The sequence below is a fragment of the Polyodon spathula genome, chromosome 2, assembly GCF_017654505.1.
Source record: "Polyodon spathula isolate WHYD16114869_AA chromosome 2, ASM1765450v1, whole genome shotgun sequence".
In the NCBI taxonomy this organism is placed as follows: Eukaryota; Metazoa; Chordata; class Actinopteri; order Acipenseriformes; family Polyodontidae; genus Polyodon; species Polyodon spathula.
The window spans coordinates 50,910,490-50,932,244 of NC_054535.1; the positions used below are offsets into that span (position 1 = coordinate 50,910,490).

Below are 21,755 nucleotides of genomic sequence, written 5' to 3' on the forward strand. Positions count from 1 at the left end.
TGTACAGAAGCCTGTTTGTGCTGTATAGCAACTAAGACATGTACTGAATATGTTTTTGAATTCTCTGATGTTGCTTAAAAGTTTCTAAATAGGAGACTTACAGTGGAGGGTTGATTTGATTAACTTATTTTTCAGCGTTAAGTGGCACAGCAGCCATTTGGTGGTAGTTGTGTGGATCCGTTCCAATCCATATCTTCTAGTAAGCTCTCCGTTCTGACTAGTTGTTGTTCAAATTTGTCCCTGGCAGGTGGATGTGATCCTCTAGAGAGCCATGGCCTGCATCACAGTGACCAACATGGAGACAGTGACGTGCCCTACTCCCCACCAGAATGGCGATGTCGACAGGAGCCCCCATGTCCCTAAGGAGGTCCAGCCAGGACTGTTACTGTACCTTTACCACAGCAAGGCCGAGGCCGAGGGAGAGACAATCGTCTTTAAGCTGGGAGAGTATGTGGCTGAAGAGATCTGCATAGAGGCAGCCAAAGCATGCGGTGAGTGCACCAAGTCAAATGTGTGGTTTGAAATCTCCCTAAAGACATCATGCTTACAAAAAAAACCCTAATTTATATATGCAGGAAATAATAAAAAAGAAAATGCAATGACAGCAAATCAAACTAAAAAACGCAGATTGAAAAAGACCTTGAGTTAGGAAACACAGGTAGTATATAATCCACTTACTGACTTTTTTTGTTGTTGGAAACTTTTACTAATAATGCAGCGACAAACATGGTATTTTCATGTTTAGATGCCTATTCATGCCTATTCAGACAAGTATTAAAATATTGAAGTTGAAAAATATCCTCGAAGTAAGACTGTGTTGTGAAGGCCTTACTTTACCCTTGTGAATTAACTACAAGATACAGGATGCCATACAGTAGTTAAAGTTTAAAAAAAAAAAAAAAAATCTTGTCTGCATTTCAGGTAAAAACTGTATAAAACAGACAATGCATTTTTTATAATCCCTGCTATTGTCATGTCTGCGCAATTAACAAAGTGGCCTTAGACACATTTTCATAAAGTTACATAAATTACATTTTAACTTGATGGAAAAGAGGACATTGAAAAAAAAAAAAAAATTTACTTTATTTCTCTTTTGTTAGATTCCACATAAGAAAAACCAGCATTGATACATAAAAAAAGAAAAACAAAAGATTGATCAAAATATGAGGCTTTTCCTTTGCAAGTTGGGACGATGTTGGCAACATGAAGCATTGTGCCTGATCTGTATCATATGACAGTGTGGCGAGGTACACCCGCCCTTATGTGTATTTGATTTATTTTGTGTGTGTTATTTAAAAAATATATATACAATGGTTATTTATCTTCCCTGCCCAAGCATTTCATATGCAGACTGTGCCTGGATTCGATTGAATGACTTAATAAGCAGTCTAGTCCCAGCACAGCTGCATAAAAAGTGGAACAGGTTACTCACGCAGGGTTGGGTGTTCAGGGCGAAAGAATGAGAAACATGAGTTAATGAGAACTAAAAAGAAAAGCACTTGTTATTTGTGCTTAATTATCTCAGCACAATGCTTGTTTGAATTCCTTGTTTTGTGTCCGTTTCGGCCATCTTGCCGTTTTTGTTTTACAAAAGGGTTTTGTTTTGTTCAATCTTTTTATTTATTATTAAAATGCGCAGCAGCGTTTACCTCATGGTACTGAGTCTCTCTTCCTGGTCTAACCTCACCAGAAGCCATCCTCCAGACAAAAACGGACTTGCCAAATCTGAAGCAGCACTGGCAGGTTGCATTGGCAAAATGCATTCTGGTAGCATTTTCTGATGATGATGTATATAACGAATTTTGCACCCCCTTCAGAAAATAAATGCTCATAATATTATGCAGGGTACATTTATTGATGTTACAACATTTACGTGGAAATATGCACCCCTCCCCCCCATGGAAAAACATATTTTTAATATATGGTAGAAAAGTACGATCCTTATGTTTTTCATATATATAAAAATGCCCCCCCCCCCCCCCCCCCCCCTTTTTTTTTATATATTTAAAATATATGGGATATATTTAAAACATTTTAGTGTATAATCCATATATTTTATATGTTAAATATATGGTGAACCATCAATTTTCATTAGTCTGTAATCTATATAAAATAAACATATGGATTACAGACTAGAATATATATGAAAAACTGAAGGCCTAAATAAAACACTAGACTTTATATGCTGAAGTCAAGGAAATGAAAAGCAAAGTTTAAGCACGTTGAACTTTGCATTACTTTACAACTTTAAAACTTTATGGCGTGTCAGAAATGAAAAAAAAATGAAAACATAAGATTGGAAGTGATTCAGATTTGTCAAACTCTCCTTCCGGATGTCAAAATGAAAATACCCGATGTCATTGACACTGTTCATAGACTGGGGAAAAAACAATTGAGGAACATCCGTACCAGAGGGATTATTTTACAGTTCTCACTGCGGCACTACAGGGATGCGATCCGGAAAGCTGCTAAAAAGTCATTTTTCAAAAGAAAATGATGGTATTACCGCTGACTTTTATAACATATTTGTGAAGCAATTGTCTATTTTTTTTATATAAGGTATATTCAGAAAGTATAAATGTAGAATCTCTGCCGCATACCTTGAATCAGGGATTAATTGCCTTAATACCTAAACCCAAAAAAGATGTTCTTTTACTTGATTGGAGATCCAAGTCTTCACAACAACGATTGTACAATTTTAGCTTTGATATTTGCAAAAAGAATAAAAATAGCTCTTAATACAATAATAGTTGAAACACAATCAGATTCTATGTAAAACAGGCATATTACAAATAATATTAGATTAGTGTTAGACATCTTGGATTATTCGGATTTGATATTAGAAAGTCATTATTTTTCTTGAGTTTTACAAGGCTTTTGATACAGTTGAACACCGATTTATCTTTAAAACTTTTTAAAAAGTTTGGCTTTGGGAGTTTATTTTTTTATTAAAGCAATTACAACTATTTACAACAATAAAAATATCTGAATTAAATTAGGTCATTGTACTTCCCAAAGATTTTCTATACAGCGTGGCATCCGATAGGGTTGTCCCATTTCGTTTTATTTATTTCTACTAGCAAAGCAGCTTCCTATGTAGGACCGTGCTTGGACTCCAGATCCATGCTGTCTGTTCTATCGGATGACAGAGTGCAGTAGCTGCATGTTTCGAGATTTTTCAGCTCAGAGTGCTCATGATAGTGACATTCCAGAAACTTCTGGGCTTGATGGCAGCAGGTTCCCTGGCTCTTCCTTTGGGTCACCTGTTAATGCGCCCTCTGCAGGCTTGGTACAACAGCATGGTTCCCTTTCAAGTGGAATGACAAACAGTACCGAATGGGAAGAGCCTCTCTGACCCGTCAATCACTGAGCACATATAAAAAAGCTGCCCTATCAGGGCCCTGCTGTGAGGAGGAAGTCTCTCCCACCTCCTGCTGAAGAGGGACATCCTCACAGTAGCAAATCTCCATTTTCTCTCTCACCTCACTGAGACAACACTTGGATCGCTTTGCGCTCTCCTTGTACTGGAAATCGGCACCGAAGCCTACTGCTCGGCACAGATACCTGCGCCGCCATGTCAGTGCTCTCTACAGGGTCCTCCGCTGGGTTTCAACAGTGCGACCAGTGTGCCAAAGCTCCCAAGGGAGGATGGGCACACTAGCTGTGTCCGGTGTTTGGGACCGGATCATGCTGACAGGAGAGTCGGACTACTGCCCCTGTCGACTGGCTTTATAATAGAACCAGGCACAGAAAGGCAGCCCTCTCCCCAGCGGATTCCTATTCCTCGGGTCAGGGAAGGATAAGATCTGTTGTAGCCCAGGGCCCTTCTCAAAGGACCTCCGGTACCCCACCTACTACAGTGGTGAGGGAGCGCCCCCATACCCCTGGTTCACCCTCTCCTACCCCACCACTAATGCGGAGGTGTAAATGCCCCTCTGCGGAGCTGCCACTGAGGGGCTCCTGCTGCCACCTTTCCCCCTGATAACCGGACTGACCACTGGACAAGACCCATGGCAAGGCTGTGACTATGAGACACGATTACGCTCTGCAATTCCACTTGGGCCCTCCACCCTTCAAGGGTGTGCTCTCTACCACCATCAGACCAGCGTGCGTGATTCTCCTTTAACAGGACATCGCCACTCTTCAACAAAAGCACACTGTGTGCTTAGTAAATTCAAGTGATGCCCTCAGCGAGTTCTACTCCAGGTACTTCCTAGTGCCCAAGAGGGATGGCGGTTTCCGACCTATTCTGAACCTCAGAGTTCTCAACATGTTCCTCAAACAAAGGAAGTTCAACATGTTGACCACACAGCGTATCCTCCAGTCTGTCTAGCCGGGCGACTGGTTCACATCGATCGACCTGCAAGACGCCTACTTTCATGTCCCGATCCATCCCGCGCACAGAAAATATCTGCGGTTCGCCTTTCAAGGCAGCGCATACAAATTCTGCGTTCTGCTGTTTGGCCTCTCGCTGGCGCCCCGGACATTTTTCAAGTCCATGGACACAGCACTGGCTCTACCCAGGCTGCAGGGTATTCGGATGTTGAACTACTTGGAGGATTGGCTAGTTTGCGCATGTTCCAAAGCACGCGCCGAGGCGCACACCAGACAGGTTATAGATCATGTGATGAAGTTAAGGCTCTCCATACATCAACAAAAGTGCAACTTCGTAACGTCTCAGTCCACAGTGTTTCTGGGGATCAAATTGAACTGTGAGAATGCTTGCCTCACTGTTGGAAGACAGGATTCGATCGTTGGAAGTCACTCTCTCCCAATTCAGAGAGGATGCTGTTCTACAGGTCAGAACGTTTCAAAGGTTGTTGGGGCTGGAATTCTTCCCCTAGGGCTGCTGAGAATGCTCCTGCTTCAAGCTTGGGTGAATGTGCTCAAGGTGCACCCAGTCCACGATCGACACTGCCGGAAGACACTGGAATGGTGGCTCCTCCTTGGCAATCTGTGCCTCGGATCTCCCCTCGGCTCCCCTCACTATGGACGCCTGCAACCTGGGCTGGGGAGCGGTCTGGAATGGAAGGGTAATACGAGGTCAGTGGAAGGGACCTTGGCAGCAAGCACATATAAATGCCCAAGAACTGCAAGCAGTAGCCCTAGCTCTATCTAATTTTCGCCAGCAGTTAGCTCACAAAACACATGTTGGTCCAAATGGTCAGCAAGACCACGGTCGCCTACATAAACCACCAAGGCCTTAGGTTTACCTGAGCCTGGCCTTGGTGGCCTGAACCTGGCCTTCACCATGCGTCGCACAGACTCCTGTCTTCGACGCACAGAAACTTGCGGTCCACCTCCCCGGTATGGCCAACAGAGCAGCAGACCACCTGTCCAGAGGAGCTCCAGACAGCTCGGAGTGGAGACTGCACCCTCAGGTTGTGAAACAAATTTGGCAGAGGTTTTGTACAGTACAAGTCGACCTCTTCGCCACAGCCAAGTCCACTCATTGCCCCCTGTGGTTCTCTATGGAGAGAGACGGGGGTCCCCTGGGAGTAGACGCACTAGCAAACCCCTGGCCACAGGAGCTCTTGTATGCGTTCCCTCCACTACCACTACTGCCACTGTCACTTACTGGTGGCTGCACCAAAATTTTTTCCTAAATATACTTTGTTAATCGTTTGAAAAATAAAGAATATGTAAACATATGCACATGTAAATAGTTTTCAAACATTTCTGTATAAAGCTAAATTGCAACAGTCCCTCTCTAATGGCTCTTAATTCAAGGCCCTCATAATAATAAACTGGAGTTCCCTTTCAATTCGAATAGCAACCATTACCAAATGGGAAGAGCTTCTCTGACCGTCAATCTCTCAGCAAATATACAAAAGCTGCTCTATCAGGGCCCTGTTGTGACGGGGAAGTTCCGCCTACCTCCTGTTGAAGGGGGACGTTCTCACAGTAGCACCTCGCCATTTTCTCTCTCATCTCTCTGGTCAGATTGTTTTTGCTTTCTTGAAACGAAATTGGCTGATTTGTTGGTTTTATCTGCAAATGAAAAACTAATTTTCCACAGTAAAATCGCGCTTCGAGCGTGTCTAAGAGTGCTGTCGCTTATTCTCGAGTCAGTTTTTTCTGACTAGAACTGATTTCGACCCCTCTTAAGGGATTAGCGAGCAGCCATTAGAGGCCTCATGTAGTTGTGTGGCAAAGTGCCTGCCCCTGTGTGTATTTTGTGTTATATATTGTATGTTAATGTTGATGTATAGTCATTGGTACACATATAAACGGGTCTGTGTAACACGAGTGTTTAAAATGTATATTTGTATTTAGGCACGAGGCTTGCACAGCACTTCACGTGCAAGTAAAAAGTAATAATATGTGAGCACGGGGAATTGCACTTTATTAATTCACGTGCAGTTGTACTGCGACTCCAATTGAATGATTGATTAGCAATCGAGTCACAGTACAGCTGTATAAAAGCTGCATGTTTTCATCCACTCGGGATTGTTTGTTCGGTGAGTGGAGAATGGGATTGGAGATGGAGGTAATAATAAGAAGAAGAAATAGTAGTTAAATAGAAGCTCACCGTGTTTGTCTGTGTAGTCCATTTTGTTTGTCTTTTGTTTTGGCGAATGTGCCGTGTCCTGTGTTTTTGGTTTGTTACAATCTTTTTATTTACTGTTCTGTTAATTGATTAAAGACCATTCGCTCAGCTCCACCAAACTCCACCTCTCTGTTTATTTCTTGGTTCCTGTTTCTGATCTGACATCCCCCACTCCGGCTGTCTTTGTGATAAGTTTTTACACAGTGAGAGCTGTTGTGGTGCTGTAAGGAGACCCTGCGGGCTCGCGGCATCATCCTCTATGCCTATTTAATCGGCCACAGTGACCAAAAAAAAAAAAAAAAAAAAAAAAAAAACAGCTCGGGCCTAGCACCTGTCTCAATCCTCAGGCTTTCCTAGCGCAGCTGCACTTGCCCTCGGCGACCACGGCGATTGAATCAGCACCAGAGGCCGTCTAGAGCCCGGCTCCGACCGTGCTACATGTCGGCATCGACCTCGGCGCCGACAGCGCTCGCCTCGTCGCCGATCCTGGCACTGACTGATTCGGCACTGGTGAATCATTTGTTTTTGCAAACATATCAGTGCAGTCATCTGCGTCTTCAGCTGCCTTCCATCAGTGTGACCGGTGCTCAGCTAAGCTGTCCAGGCAGGACAAACATCGATCCTGCACCAGGTGCCTAGGGCCAGAACACGCAGCCAAGGCACTGGCAGGTGAGCTGGACTGCTCTCCATGTTGGAAGCTCTCGAGGAGAACTGAGTGACGGAGAGCAGCCCTATCCCTAGTAGAGTCTCTCTCCTCCAAACAGGGGAGAATGAGATCACTGGTCCAAGAGCCTCTGCAGAGGTCATCAAGGCCCTCCCCTTCTTCAGTGACCAGGGAGCTCTCACACTCGTCTGGATCACCATACCCTACCCCACCACCGGTACAGAGGTGGTACCACTCGAGGGGACGCTCACCACGGGACAGGAGGTCGCCGCGCAGGCACCACTCCCCTTCTCCGCGCAGACGTTCACTGTCACAGTTGCCTCGAAGGCGCCCAAGCTCTGCCGAGCAGCGCTTTGTGGAGTTGGCAGAGACTGTAAGGGCTCAGCAGACCATGCCGGAGACCCTATTGAAATCTCAGGGCAAACTGCCCCCTACCACCAGGCAGCCCCAGCCCCCACAATCTCGTTCCCCACCCCCTAGCCCAGGCGAGCTGTCCTTGTCTGTATCCAGATCGGACGTCTCGGACCCAGCAACCTCCATTGGGCAGGCCATGGTGGGAGGCTCCTTAACACCCTTGTCACACGTGTTGCAGAGGGAAGAGTTCCGGGCCCTAATGCAGTATGCAGCTGCAGCCACGGACGTTCTCTGGCCAGAAAGGCCAGAGAGGCTCTTCCCATTCGGTAATGGTTGTCATTCTCTTTTCAGGGAACCAGGGTTATGGTAATAACCTAACGATATAAAACATGTACTTGCAAGGTTTATTTTTTTATTGTTGCACTAACAGGTAAAACTTATTATTGCACTAACAACAGGTAAAATAGACAAAAAAAAAAAAAAAAAAAAACAATCAATCACTTGCTGCACAATTCAGAGCTAAATTTAATCATGCTTTTAAATAGTAAAATTCCATAACAAATCATAAATATGGCTGCAGGGGTCACGTCAGACCAGAAACACAAAACCAAAACAAACAGGTAATGGCGGGTGAAACTGAGGCGCAATGGTGCTCAGTGCTTTTTTAAAATTAATAAACAAAATATTAAAACAAAACACAACTACACCAAATAAAAGGGCACGTTGGCCAACCAAACAGTAAAGATAACAACAAACAAGTAGTCATGCTGGTTTGAAGTCACACAAATAGCAATTGTTTACCTCCTCACCCCTCACTCCTCATCCCTCACTCGTCCTCCACTCCCAAACACCTTTCACTGTGCAGCCAAAGCTGCAGGTTCTTATAGTGGTGACCGAGGGATTAACTGGCTATTAATTATCTTGTTAACCCCTCAGTCACGTTCTGCACTGGTTTACTTTAAGATACGTGACAGTCTCGCATTCTCACAAGGAATTAAAACTAACAATACAAAACAATAACCTGGCGGACAGCATTTCCCTCGTCCGGCCAAACAATACCTAATAAACAAATAATATTGGCTTTTCGCCATCATATATATACATATAAATCATAATATAAATGCAATAATAAACAAAGGGGCGGGGTGCCACAATACCCTTGTAAACAAGGGCATAGAAATATGCAAACAACCCCAGAATTACTGGCTCACACAGAAATATAGCAGCAAAGAAACAGACAAAAAACAGTAACCTAAAACTTACTAAAACTTTTTTTGCACAAAACTTGCACAGTAAAAAGGACAGAAGGAGTTAGTTTCAGAACACACTTTACAGATAAAAAGAAAAACTCATTCTGTTTAAACCTATGATCACTTAACACCCCAGAAATTCTATCCTGAAAGAAAATAAGGTACACATTTCACAATGGGTCTCTAGATTAAAACTTTCAAAATTGCGATATACTGGATAGAAAGAAAAAAAAAACCATTGCACATTGTGCATGATAACAAATTATAAGCTATAGTAATTAAATGGTTCATTTTAACCCCATGAAATATAGTGCCAAAAACTGTGTTAGTGGACTGCGTGTGGATTTGACTCGCTACTTGCAAAAGTTCAGCAGTTCTTTAAATGGAAAGTCTGTAGGCTCACAGGTTTTTTGTGAAACTAAGCAAAGCATCAGATGAGCTTGTTAGATGGTTTCGGTGCTTGTTTTTCACAATGTGCTGAGTACTGAATGCCCTCTCACACAGCAATGTTGTGGGGAACAGTGACAAGCAAAGCAATATTAGCCAGGGGCTTGTAGTTCTCTGCAAACTGGTACTTACTCCAGAAGTCTTGTACTGTAACACCAGGCTGATTTGAAGTAAGCTTTCAGTCTTGCATCGTTACGCATTTGCAACATGAGGTATTTGTGTCCGGTTAAATTCACTTGAGGTAAAATGAGCTAATCTGTTTTGCAAAGCAGTTAGGTTGCTTGCAGCCGAAGACATTAAACCATTACTAGTGCAGATACTCGGTTACAGTTGAGCAGATCCTTGCTGTACACTCTCATCCTGGCACACAAACATTTACTAAAAACTAAAGAGTTCCATTCCTCTTGAAGGTGAAGGACGATGTCGGTGATTGTCATTCTGAACTTATCAATCACTTCAATGCTGTCAGAAATTGTAAACTGGCTTTTCTGACACTCCAGGTTAACAGAAACAAACCTTGGTAAAAAAAACTCTTTCAAAAAGAGCAAACCACTGGATCCTGTAACTTTTGGGCTAGATCGGGAGAAATGGTGGTCAATGGTGGTTCCAGAGTGGCTCATCCAGTTAAAGCGCTGCCGCAGGGAGCACAGGATGAGTCACACAGCTTGGACAATGTTGGTTCGTGTCCAGGCAGTGCAAAGAGGCTCGACTCCGAAGGCGGCGTCACATTGGCTCTGACGCTCCTCATCGCAAAACAGTGAACCCTACTGGCTGGACACCGAGCATACTCAGAGTGGATAAAAAGCAGGGCTGATCTCTGTCTTCCGGAATCGGTAGCCCGCCCATCTCTGCTCTGGATTGCTCAGCGTAAAAATGATTCTGGCTTTAGGCTTGTGAGTTCAGAGGATGCTCATTTGCTCTTTTTTCATCTTATGTCTCTGAAAGTCATTATAGTAGTTCTTTGCAACTTCACCAGCATGTGTGCTAGAATGATGCTTCATTGCATACATCCAATGAATCTCTTTCTTACAAATAGCACACACAGCAACTTGCTTAGAAACTGAATCGCTTGGCTTCATAGACATCAGAAACTGTGTTTCCCACTGGTCATGAAATTGTTCTGCTTTTCTTTGCAGTTGGTTCCATATGGTGTGTCTCCAACATTACACCGTGTAACAAATTATAATTTTTTTTTTGTTCCTGGGTAGTAAGTGTTATTTCCTAATTGCTTATGCCTCAAAAGTATAGAAAATGGCTATTATTCCCCACAAACTCGTAAATCTCGAAAAACTACTCACTTCTAAATCTTTTGTAGTCATTTTTGTATTACTTTAGTATAAATACATGTTAATTTGGATTCATATGTTGTTTTTTTCTGACTTTATGTGAACGAAAAGACACAAAAGCTCCTGTTTTCTCATTGGAAATAGTGATATTTCAGAATATCACTGTCCTGGTCACAAAAGCAAAGTTTGTGGGGAATAATAGCCATTTTCTATACTTTTGAGGCATAAGCAATTAGGAAATAACACTTACTACCCAGGAACAAAAATTGTGTTACATAGTGTTATCACCGTTAGCAGAATCTGAAACATTTTTTGATAGGTCTACTAATTTATCTAAAAACGTTCCGATATCCATACTTTCTCGTAGCTTGACCAAAGCCTTCTCTTGTTAACCTAATTTTATGTTCAGTACTTATTAAAAATGTTACATTTCCCACATCAGATTTATAAAGCTGTTATTTCATGATGACATTTCTCCAAACTTACTCACCACTGCATCTTCAGCACAGCACTGTGTAATCTTGTCTGCTTTGCATTACCTCTACGTCCACTAAATGGTTACATTTGAGATGTCTCAGTCGTGGTGTTTGCCTTGTGCCTTGCCCCATGACAGTAATACTGCAAATTATGCATGACGTGTTTGAGGGGAAACATGAAGCCACGTTATCCCTACTGAGGGCTGTTATAATCAATCAAATAAGTCTTGTTACTATGTGATTTATGTTAACTTGAACCATCTACATGCCGTCGGCTTACTGCTGAGATTGCCAACTCTTTCCTTTTACAAAAATGTTGGTTTCAGTTTCAGTTTGGTTTTACCCTTTGTCGGAATCGTTCGGTTTGGAATTTTATTCAAGTTTTGGTTCTGGAAAGTCATACCCGTTGCATCCCTATTCCCTGTAGATTAACAGTACCAGCTTTTTGAAAGAATTAGATGGTAATTATTGAGGGATATTCACATACTGTTAACCTCCAGGACAGGGTAAACAAACAAACAAACAAAATATAAAAACTTTGCAATTATTATTTAAAGTATTTTGGCTAATGTTTCCCTTCATATCTACCAAACAGTCGGTTAGGTTGTTTTTTTTTCTTCAAATTAGAAAAGTGGACAATTGACTAAAGAAATAACACTGTTAACAAGAAGTCCTGTAGTGATATGATCGTTTTGCTGTAACGTTTCCTCTCTCTTCCATCCCCAGGTATCACCCCAGTTTATCTGAACATGTTTGGCGTCATGCGAGAGAGTGACCGGACTTGGTACCCACCCAATCACATTTTCCATTTGGGCAATTCATCCAGTGAGTCTGTGCTCTTTCGAATCAGGTGGGTTCAGAAAATGTGGAAAAACAAAAATCAGTGTAAACTTTTTTTCCCCCTGTAGCACGATTCCTTCATGTTGGAAAGGCAACTCCCTTATGTAACTTCCTCCAACAACGGGAGTTGGAGCAATGTTGTCTGCCTGCAGTCCTAACGGGGACTGACAGTGTCTTAATTCTAATTAGAAAATGGATTGGATATTTCCTTTCACCTGATTTGCCAATATGTTCTCTTTCAAACCATGTCTAATATCTGTGTTCCAAGTAAATGCGCCTGAAAATACATGAATGCAATGTTCATTTTTACCTTTTTTCTACTTGACGAAAGAAAATCTCTGTTCTAGTATACACCTTCTGGATGTCTGTCAATGTAGACTGTCTGCTTCCTTGCTGTCCGATACTATCAGTCTACCTATTTAAATTTAGTATAGCAAATAGTTGCAAAAGACAAATCGAGACTAGTGTTTGCTATATAGTTATCACAACAGCAAAAGCAACTTGTCTCTGGTTTAAATGACAAGTTGTAGAAATAAAACAACTGGATATAGACCGACTACATTCAACGACTTTATTTTAGCATATCATAATAACAACAGACACTGAGGTAGGTGTACTTAAGTGTTGCTCCTGTCTCAATAGTCACAAGCCAGTTGCAGACGAGTCTTGGCTGAAATGTACTGTACAGACGCAATGCTATTTGCAACTTTTTAGGGAATGCTTTGTGGCTGCAGTTTCTGTTTGCGGTTCAAGGGTAGATGAATATGTAATTATGGGCGTTCCTGCATAAATTCAGAAATAGGAGGGGAGATTGTACAAATGAGGGCTCTCAAATATTATAGTGAGAAGTGTGAAAGCTGCAGACAATTGTGACACAATTGCATCAATTTTTTAAGAACTTTTGAAACCATGTTTTAAATAGTATACTTTTTGAATTAGCATTTTTTGGAGTTATGCAAAAAAAAAGATTGCATAGCACCTTTTATTTTATAGTTCTTGTACAGTATTTTATGTGTTGTATGTCCTCCATGCACTACCATTGCTGGTAATATCACTTGATCTGTTCCTGTGTGTATGTAAATAAAACCTGTGCGTCTGCAGGGTGTATCAAACTCAGCTCCGTTCTCATCGCCTGCCTGTCACTCAGCAGTGAATACATGCACCCACACGGCACATGCCTGTCACATATATGTTTTGCTGAGGTAAGTCGGGACATCTGGAGGCCCGAAACCCCTGAATTTTTTTTTGGGGGGGGGGGCAAGGACAAGCCCACAGGTGATACTCAGCAGCCACTGGAGGCGCTGCTGTGGCAGCCTAAGGAGACATGGCTGAAAAGCCAGGAAGAGAGAGGAGCTTGAGCTCCAAAAGCCAGAGAGGGAGGTTACCGTCCTCAGAAGCTAAAATAGGAGGAATTATCGTCTTCAAAGGCCAGAGGAGGAGTGGCTGCCTGCATGTCAAAGAGCCAGGGGAGGAGCTATGGTCTAAGAGGAGTAGCTGCCATCCCGAGTGCCAAAGTAGGAGGAGCTACAATCCTGACAGCCTGAGGAGGAGGAGGAGCTACCGTCCCAACAGCCTGAAGAGGAGGAACTGCAGTCCCGAGAGCGAGGAAGGGGAGAAGCGATGGGTTTTGATGGCAGGGGAGTCGAGGAGGCCATCTCCACCACAACCCTGTCCACCGCTCCTGTCCTCCAGTCTGGCGCCGCTCCCTTGACCAGTGCCCCCAGACCCCCCCACCGTCGCTGGACCTCTCATCGCTGGACCTGGGTCCAAGGTTGTGGCACCACCAGGCACGGTCGTTCTCCCAGACTCCTATTCCATGTCCTCCGTGCGCTGCCATTGTTGGTAGGGTCACATGAGCTTTTCCTGTGTGTATGCAAGTAAAACCTGTGCACCAGTGGGGCATATCAAACTCAACCCCTTGATCGCCTGTTTGTCACTCAGCAGTGAATGCATGCACCCACATGGCACACGCCTGTGGGTGCACAAATAAAAAAAGGCTTGAATGATCAGTTTGTCTTTTGTTAGTTGCTGTACCACTGTACTTAAAATAGAATAAAAGTAAATAAATAAATCAAATTTTACAACAGGTTATTTTGAATTTTCCTGTTTTTTTTACCCATTTTATTTATGGAGTATTTACCATATAAAAAAAAATAAAACTGCTACATTTGCTTTTACAATAAATAAGTTGGCTCATGTCTGACAAGGTGATGTGTTGTTAAACAAGGCATTTAGAGTAGTTCTGATTGTTCTGTTTGTTCCTCACAACCGTTCTGGTTGAAATTAGGTATACAGTAGCTATACTGTTATAATCCAATTAAGAGCTGGCAGGTATGTCATTATGAAATAGAAAAAAAACATTGTGTCTGATAATTCTGAAATATACAGTTGCCTCGGGTATGCTATGAGGAATGAGGCAATGCTGTATTTTCCGTTTAAAATTAAATAACCCAGTTTAAAAACTTGTTAAAAAATATAAACAATTGTTTAAAACATTTGAAAACATGAAAAGATAGACAAAACAACATGATACATAGCTGAAGATCAATAGAGAAAAGAGGATGCTTAAGACCAGGAGTCTGTAAAGCTGTTTATTAGGTCCTTACATAACACAGTAATTCATGCTAAATTCAAAGTCTGCTGTGGTACATGGATTCCAGTTCAGTTACTTGTTTGCAGTACTGGGGAGTGAGGCCTGTGGAAAACAACAGCTGTTAAGCATGGAAGGCTTAAGGTAGACGTGACATCTTACAGCACAATGCAGAGTGCTGCAATACAATCACATCACTCTTTAAAAAAATACATTATTGCATTTTAAAGCAACAAACAAAGTTGATGCAACAATAAAGGTGGCCATCATGGGCAGCCTGGAAAAACAGGGGTTCTGACTGATGTGCTTCTATCATCGGTGCTTTACAAGCCATACGACAAGGGCATGATTTTAAGTCATGTAAAAGAAAAGATGACCTTTTCAGAACAAGTTTGTTTTCATCAGGAGGTTTCTCTTGTGACATTGAGATTCATAAAATAAAACCCTTTTTAAAAATCAAATCAATATGTATATATAAACTTGGAAATTCACATGGAATTTTTTATTTTTTTTCTTTTTTGATAAATAAACGTGCACACCAGTGTTTCACTGCAGCTTCTGTCTCTGAGTCTCTGGTGGCTGCCGGCAACATCTTGGGCCACAGTGCTATCCTTTCATATGTGGTGTCAGAAGTGTCTAGAGACTGCAGTTTAATAAAAATAAACTGTTCACACAAAAAATACAGGCTGGGCATTCGTCTTCACTATAAAGTTTAAAAGCAAAGCAAAGAATTTTGCTCTTCCTTTGGCCACTCCCCAGTTCGCACTCATTTGCCTACCTGGGGAATGGCCACACTTGTGATTGTTGGCAGGGACAGAATTAACCCCATCCCTTCCAACCTTACATTTGCCCCTGCTACAGTCACAAAGAATCCATAGGGAGGTTTTTAGTCATTTCAGATGCTTTACTGATGACTGTGATTTTTATTTGCTCAGTTACAGATTTTGTTACTGTTGAAAACTGCTGAACTGATTAATAACAAACCAAACAAATAAGCACTATTTACTGCTTGTGTTTCAACTATGGGCCCTGTTATTAAGCAAACACACACACCCAGGGACCTAGCTGTACAGTAGGTACAAAAAGAAAAAAACTACTTTGATCAGATCTGCTTTTGTTTCACACATATGTGGTATGTGAGAGAATTTTAAATAAGCCATTCATTGATCCTGTCATTGATCTTGTTTTAAACAGAGTACAATTAAATAAATTGACCTCAATGGTAGCTGCTGCTATGGTTGATTACCAGCGATTACCTGTTAAAGCTGCATTGAATTCGCTCTTGTTTGCGAAATAAAGTCCTAAGAGGCTTATTCTCTCTTGCAAGGTCAGCATGCTGTTGGGGCTGGACACATTTAACCAGTTGACATGAATAGTGTACTAGGAGCTGCCTTTTTATACAGTACAGATGCTAGATAACAGCACTAAGTAATTTTATGTAAAGATAAAACTGCTATCAAATAGTTTAAATATATAACATTCCAATACCTATATACAGGTCTGCAGTGTTAATAAATATCTTGGAATCCTAAATGCATTTAAAGTGATCAGTTGGTCCTACATATGCAGCAATACCAGAAATATTATCTGTTTAACTTTCAGCACTGGTTGGGTTGAGTGGAATTGAATATGAATATGAATGTGAACTCAGATGAGACATTAGTTCTTCTGCCAAGAATTGGAAGTTGATGCTAATATATAGACATTTAAAAGCAGGACCTGTTTTTATTGATTTGGCCCCATGTCTGTTTTTTTTTTTTTTTAAGTAATAATATATTTTCCTTTGCCAACAGGTATTATTTCCCTAACTGGTACAGCAGTGGAGGCTGCAGGGCTTATCGTTATGGCCTCTCCCGGGGCGCAGAGTCTCCTGTCTTTGATGACTCTGTAATGTGTTACCTTTTTGCCCAGGTATGATGTGGCCTACATTTATACCATTATATATCTCTATAAAATAAGCACATTTTAAGGTTGATTTTAATGTATTCTAATTTATACTGCTGTTGATTTGGGGGGGGGGGGATCATCCAAGTAAATTAGACAACAGCTGGTTGATTTCATGTTTCTTGAGAAAGATGCTGTCAAGGATGAAGGCATGATATGTGAACATTGGGAGACCAACCCAGTGACAAGTTCCTATTTTATAACGGTGAACCTCAGTCCTCTAAAAAACCAAAACATCACAAAAGTGAATCCTTCTACAAGCTAAATTAGGAAGTCTGACACTTTGAATACAGTCTTCACCTGGATCTGAACTTAAAATGATGTTGGTTACTGCACAGTTCTTATAGAAATTTCTGTTGCATTATTTAAAGCCTGGGTTCACAAAAAGACACAGAAGACAATTTTAAAAGGGTACCTCCTCTGTTCCTCTCACCTGGGGATATTTAAGCAATCTTGACCATGAATTTTAGTCTTAAATTGAGAGCCGCATTTTTATTTTTAAGGCACTGACACCTGATTGACTGAGCTATTAAAGGCGACGACATCTTGGTATGCCCCTTTCGTTTAATATTTGTGTGCATTTACTTACAGCCCCTAATGAGTCCTTGCTCACTGCCATGAGTAAGAGTCATTAGCTTTTCCTTTCAAAATCCTACTGGTAAAGGGTGTTTGTAGTGCAGATAACATTTAAATGTGTGCATAATACAATCTGTATCACAAACCAGGACAAACTACTGGTGGAATTTGAGTGATGGCAGTTAAACTTGACAAAACTAATAATTTGTACCTGTGTTTTAGAGCCTCTACTGTTGTGAGATGTGCAAATAGCTTCCCATAGGGTACTGTAATGGATCATTGAAAAGTACTGGACCCCCACATAGTCACAGCACAAACCAAATTAATTAGACGGGAACTAAATTACATTACATTTTTTAAAGTGTCCAGGTTTTATGAACAAATGAAAAATCTTTTGACGCGTTTGGGGTTTCTGTTATTTTGTGTTCAATGATCCATTGTGCCGGATATGCAATGTAAATCTCAATTCAGATATTTATTTGCGATTTCAAACAGATATGGTGTACATTTATAACTCATCTTGAAAAGCCCCAATTAAACTTTTAGCAGATGTCCTACAGATCTGTAACATGTGTAAAATCCATTGCATACAAATCTTTTATACAGAAGTACATTTTTTATGGTTTTGTTGCCACAGTCAGAACCACAGGGCCAGTGGGGAGACTTAAATGTCTCATGAACATTTGGGAACTGGGCTTTTTCTTAGCCAGTTTTTGACAAAAATATCCTTGAAACTGCAATACTGTAAGTCACCAGTTTCGTGGAGTCAACCGTACACATTCGTTTACCCCCTTATTTAAGAACAACTACGTCAGAATATCATTGCTTTGGTTGGTCCACAGTAGGGTAAGGTAAGGCTAAAACCAATATTTTTTTCAAGAAATTAATATACCTTATAACTATTAAACCACTAGATTTATAGAATACTAAATTAGTAAGAAGTTTGTTGTATAGTCTTGGAATTAGATGACATTCTATGTCCTAATTTGAAGCATATAATTGTGTTTTAAAAAAATGAGTTTTAAGAAAAACTGATTTGTTTTTGATGTACAGTACATACCAAAAATCAAAGCTGCCTTGTACCTGTGCTGTTGTTTCCCCTATACATAATATAATCAAACAATACAACGAATTCAACTGTTTAGTAGGTAATCACAAGGAGGTTTGTAATCCCAGCTAGCCTGTGATGTGGGGTGGACATTCAAATACTGCATAATTATTAATTAAATTACGCTGTCCCTATGTTATAAATGAGTCATCCAATTCCCCCAGACATACATCTTAAAATAAAATACTGAGTCATCCACCAACCTCTGGTCTTTTTCAGAAACCTAAATTTCGATGGCAGTGTTTGTAATGTTCGATGTTTGGTGATAGGATAATATGTGTTTGTAGTGAGAGAACAACTTGTGACCATATTAAGCAATTAAAGCAGCTGTCACTTAGATGTTGTCTCTTGAATGTAAGGACTTGTTGTACAGTGCCTAGGGTAGGTTTAAGTCTAGGGTGAAATGTACTAAACATGCGCAGTGCTGTTAGCGGCCTTTTAGGGAATGCTTTGCTGCAGCAGTTTTTCTTTGCAGTTCAACCTTAGGAGAATATGTAATTATGGGTGTTCCTGCATAAATTCACCAAAAGGGGACAGAGGTGCAAATGAGGGTTCACAAATATTATAATGAGATGTACCAAAGCTGCCGGCAATTGCGACACTTACAATTGCGTCAATTTGTTAAGAACTTTTGAAAGCACGTTTTAAACAGTCGTAATTGTTGCTGGCATTTCCTAGTCTGCTTTGTCTTGAGCATTGCCAGTTGTGCTCAATGCATTTTTGAGGCGAACACCCAAGTACCTAATTTTCGTTAAAGTCAGGGTGTGCTTAAAAGCCTTGAAAGCAAATTTCTATGACATTTCTGGTTTTCCCAGCATGTTGGGAGCAATAGACTGCACACATGCGCCACTAACCCCTCCAGCTCATTCTGAGCATCTGTATAGGACCATGATCTATTGTGTGTTAATTGTCTATGCTACTAAGTAGGTCACATTAAAAATAATAAAAAAAATTATAATAAATTAAAATAAAATAAAAAAACCTAAAATCATTCTTTTCAATTTTAAATAATCTTTTATTCACATTGTACACCAATGTATACAATGCAGCAGCATGATAAATTTTTTGTTACCAGTAGGCTAAAGTAAAAAGAAAGTGTGCTAGGTATTCATTTGATTTTACTACTGTACTGTATAGGCCTACTGTAGATTTATATTTTATATAATGTAATGTGTTGCGTACCCAAAACACATTAGTGTTATTATAGCGCAATGATTAATATTTATAATACATCAAGAACTGTAAATATATGTGATTTTATTGTATTGTTTTTAAACCCAACAACTCCTTATGTTGGACAAACATGTCCGGTTTAGCGAGGGGCTACTTTTTGATTTATGAAAAGCTTTTTGGAGGTGAAGCGTAAAATAATAATACATTATTGTATAGATAATCTCATATATGCGCATTTGATTCTATCATTATAAACATATTTTATTATAAATTATAAATTCGTGAGAGACGAAGACGAGCACTCGCTTCCTCCGAAACGAGTGACGTCAGCTAATCCACTTTTTTCCCCCACTGCAAGCCTGCCATGAAGCCATTACAGAACTACTGCGTCGGAAGACCACACAGTTCCGAATGGAGTGCGTTTAGAGGTGTGCCACTTGGGAACCCCTATATCTGTCAATTTTCATGTTTTAATAGTTTCAGAAATCGATGGATTGTGCATGTCCAATAAATATCAATAAATATCATTTATTGGACATGCACTATATATATATATATATATATATATATATATATATATATATATATATATATATATATAGTATTTAAATAAAAAAAAATATATAAATATGTTAAATGGCAACCAAGGTTAGCAACACTAAAATCAAAAAAAGAAAACAAAAAACATTACATTTTTAGTCAAGGAATGATTGTCTTAAACAGTTTTTTTTTTTTTTACATAAGTTTTTTTACTTACAAAGTAGACTCAGAAATGATTTTATAAATTGCACAACACGATATTTTTTCTAATCTGCTAATACATTTACTGCATTTAAATGTCAGTTTCATGTATTAAGCAAGCAGTATCACTTATTTGCTAATTTACAAAAAACGTAAATACTGTAATACCCATTTCTTTGTAATCCAGTAGAAGATCAGCGTTTTCCACAGCTAGCCAATCAGATGTGATAGGGGTTGAATGTAAACACTTTTTAAAATGTTTGTGTGTAGGTGCAAGACTTCCGCAAGTTAGTTTTCAGAAACTTGCGTGGCTCTCTAGAAACATACCTGGGGTGTTTTTCTATCAACAGAATGAACATAGGAAAAATAAATAAAAAATATTTGCCCAATGGGCAAAGTATAACTGCAAAACTTGCTGTCTCTCACACAAATCTTATTGTCCTGGGTGTCAGGAGATATGAATTGCACACCCCTGTAATTAGTTTAATTTAACAAAAAACACTTTAAACAAACTCAACCTTTTTCTGCTTTTAGTTTTTAGATACGTTTTTTGTTTGTTTTATTTTTGCAAAAGAGTTAGTTTTAAACAAATAAATATGTTTTTTGGTTATAATGCATTGTTCCTTGGTGCTATATGAATTCTGTCATTTTATCTCAAATATGGTCTTAAAAAAAAGTTACTGTTTCTGAAGTACTTTTATATTGTTCCCTAGTGTTCTGAAAAAAGGACACCAATTCCAAGATGTTACTATAAAAAAAAAAAAAAAAAAAATTCTTTAAATACAGCAAAAAAAGCCTTGTCCTAGGGGAGCATCCCACTGAAAAATGCTTGGTCTTGATGTCTGGCTCCCTATTCCTTGTTTTGCTGAATTGGAAATGCTTGTAATTTAGACTGAATTTGCATATGGTGGCATTTTTCAGACAGCTTCCTTAATCTGTTCAATAGCTCAATGGTGTTTTGGTGCCACTGTAATTATACAGAATTATCAAGTTTCTTTGTTGCAGTAATATGTATTTTGTTTCAGCTTGGATTTCACATCCCTTCTATGTTTCTTTTTCCCAGCAATCCCAGTTATTTTCCTTTGTCTCCCCAGTGGCGAGATGACTTTGTGAATGGGTGGGTTAAGATACCGATCACCTATGAGACCCAGGAAGAGTGCCTTGGAATGGCTGTGCTGGACATGTTGAGAATAGCCAAGGAGAGGGACCAGTCCCCATTGGCTATCTTCAATACTATCAGGTAGGTCTAAAGAATACGGTGTATGGATTCAGTACTGGTAAGTTTAGTGGTTCTTTAGACAGATTATTTGGTGGCGATAGAGTGAAGCCAACAGCACTGCTGGTCCATTTTCTGTATATGTAACAAAGCATTTTTAAATCCATACTGTTGTTTCACTTGCAAAGAACAACCAGTCAGTGCTATCACATCCAGAGTAGTAGTAAGACTTAAGCTTTTTGATCTTGTTGTTCTGCTTTAGTTTTATTAACCTTACTTGGTCTGTTTCTTTTATTACAGCATACACTTGCTTATTGTTTTGCTTTTACTTATTCAGTTAATTCATATGTTTGTGCACGTGTGACAGGACAACTAATACATATATTTTTTATTTATTGATTGATTCATGTTGTCTCTGGTGGCTAAGTCCATTTTAGAGAACACTTTGGCTATAAGAACTCTTCGCTTGCTTCCTGAGGGGTGTTCTCTTAGCCAGAGACTACTGTAATTGTAGCCATGCAATCAATCAACCAGTCAATC

The 21,755-nt window shown here is 40.1% G+C and overlaps 1 protein-coding gene across 1 annotated transcript in view; it reads left to right on the forward strand.

Annotated features, from left to right (window-relative positions):
• Positions 1-21,755, forward strand: part of LOC121326735 (tyrosine-protein kinase JAK2-like) — a gene marked incomplete at its 3' end in the record, with an annotated part of 87,032 nt that overhangs the window by 41,999 nt on the left and 23,278 nt on the right. The window contains exons 2-5 of the mRNA XM_041270172.1: positions 248-491; positions 11,754-11,877; positions 16,251-16,368; positions 21,094-21,239. Coding sequence (XP_041126106.1) covers positions 272-491; positions 11,754-11,877; positions 16,251-16,368; positions 21,094-21,239 — 608 coding nt within the window. The remainder of the gene's footprint in view (positions 1-247; positions 492-11,753; positions 11,878-16,250; positions 16,369-21,093; positions 21,240-21,755) is intronic.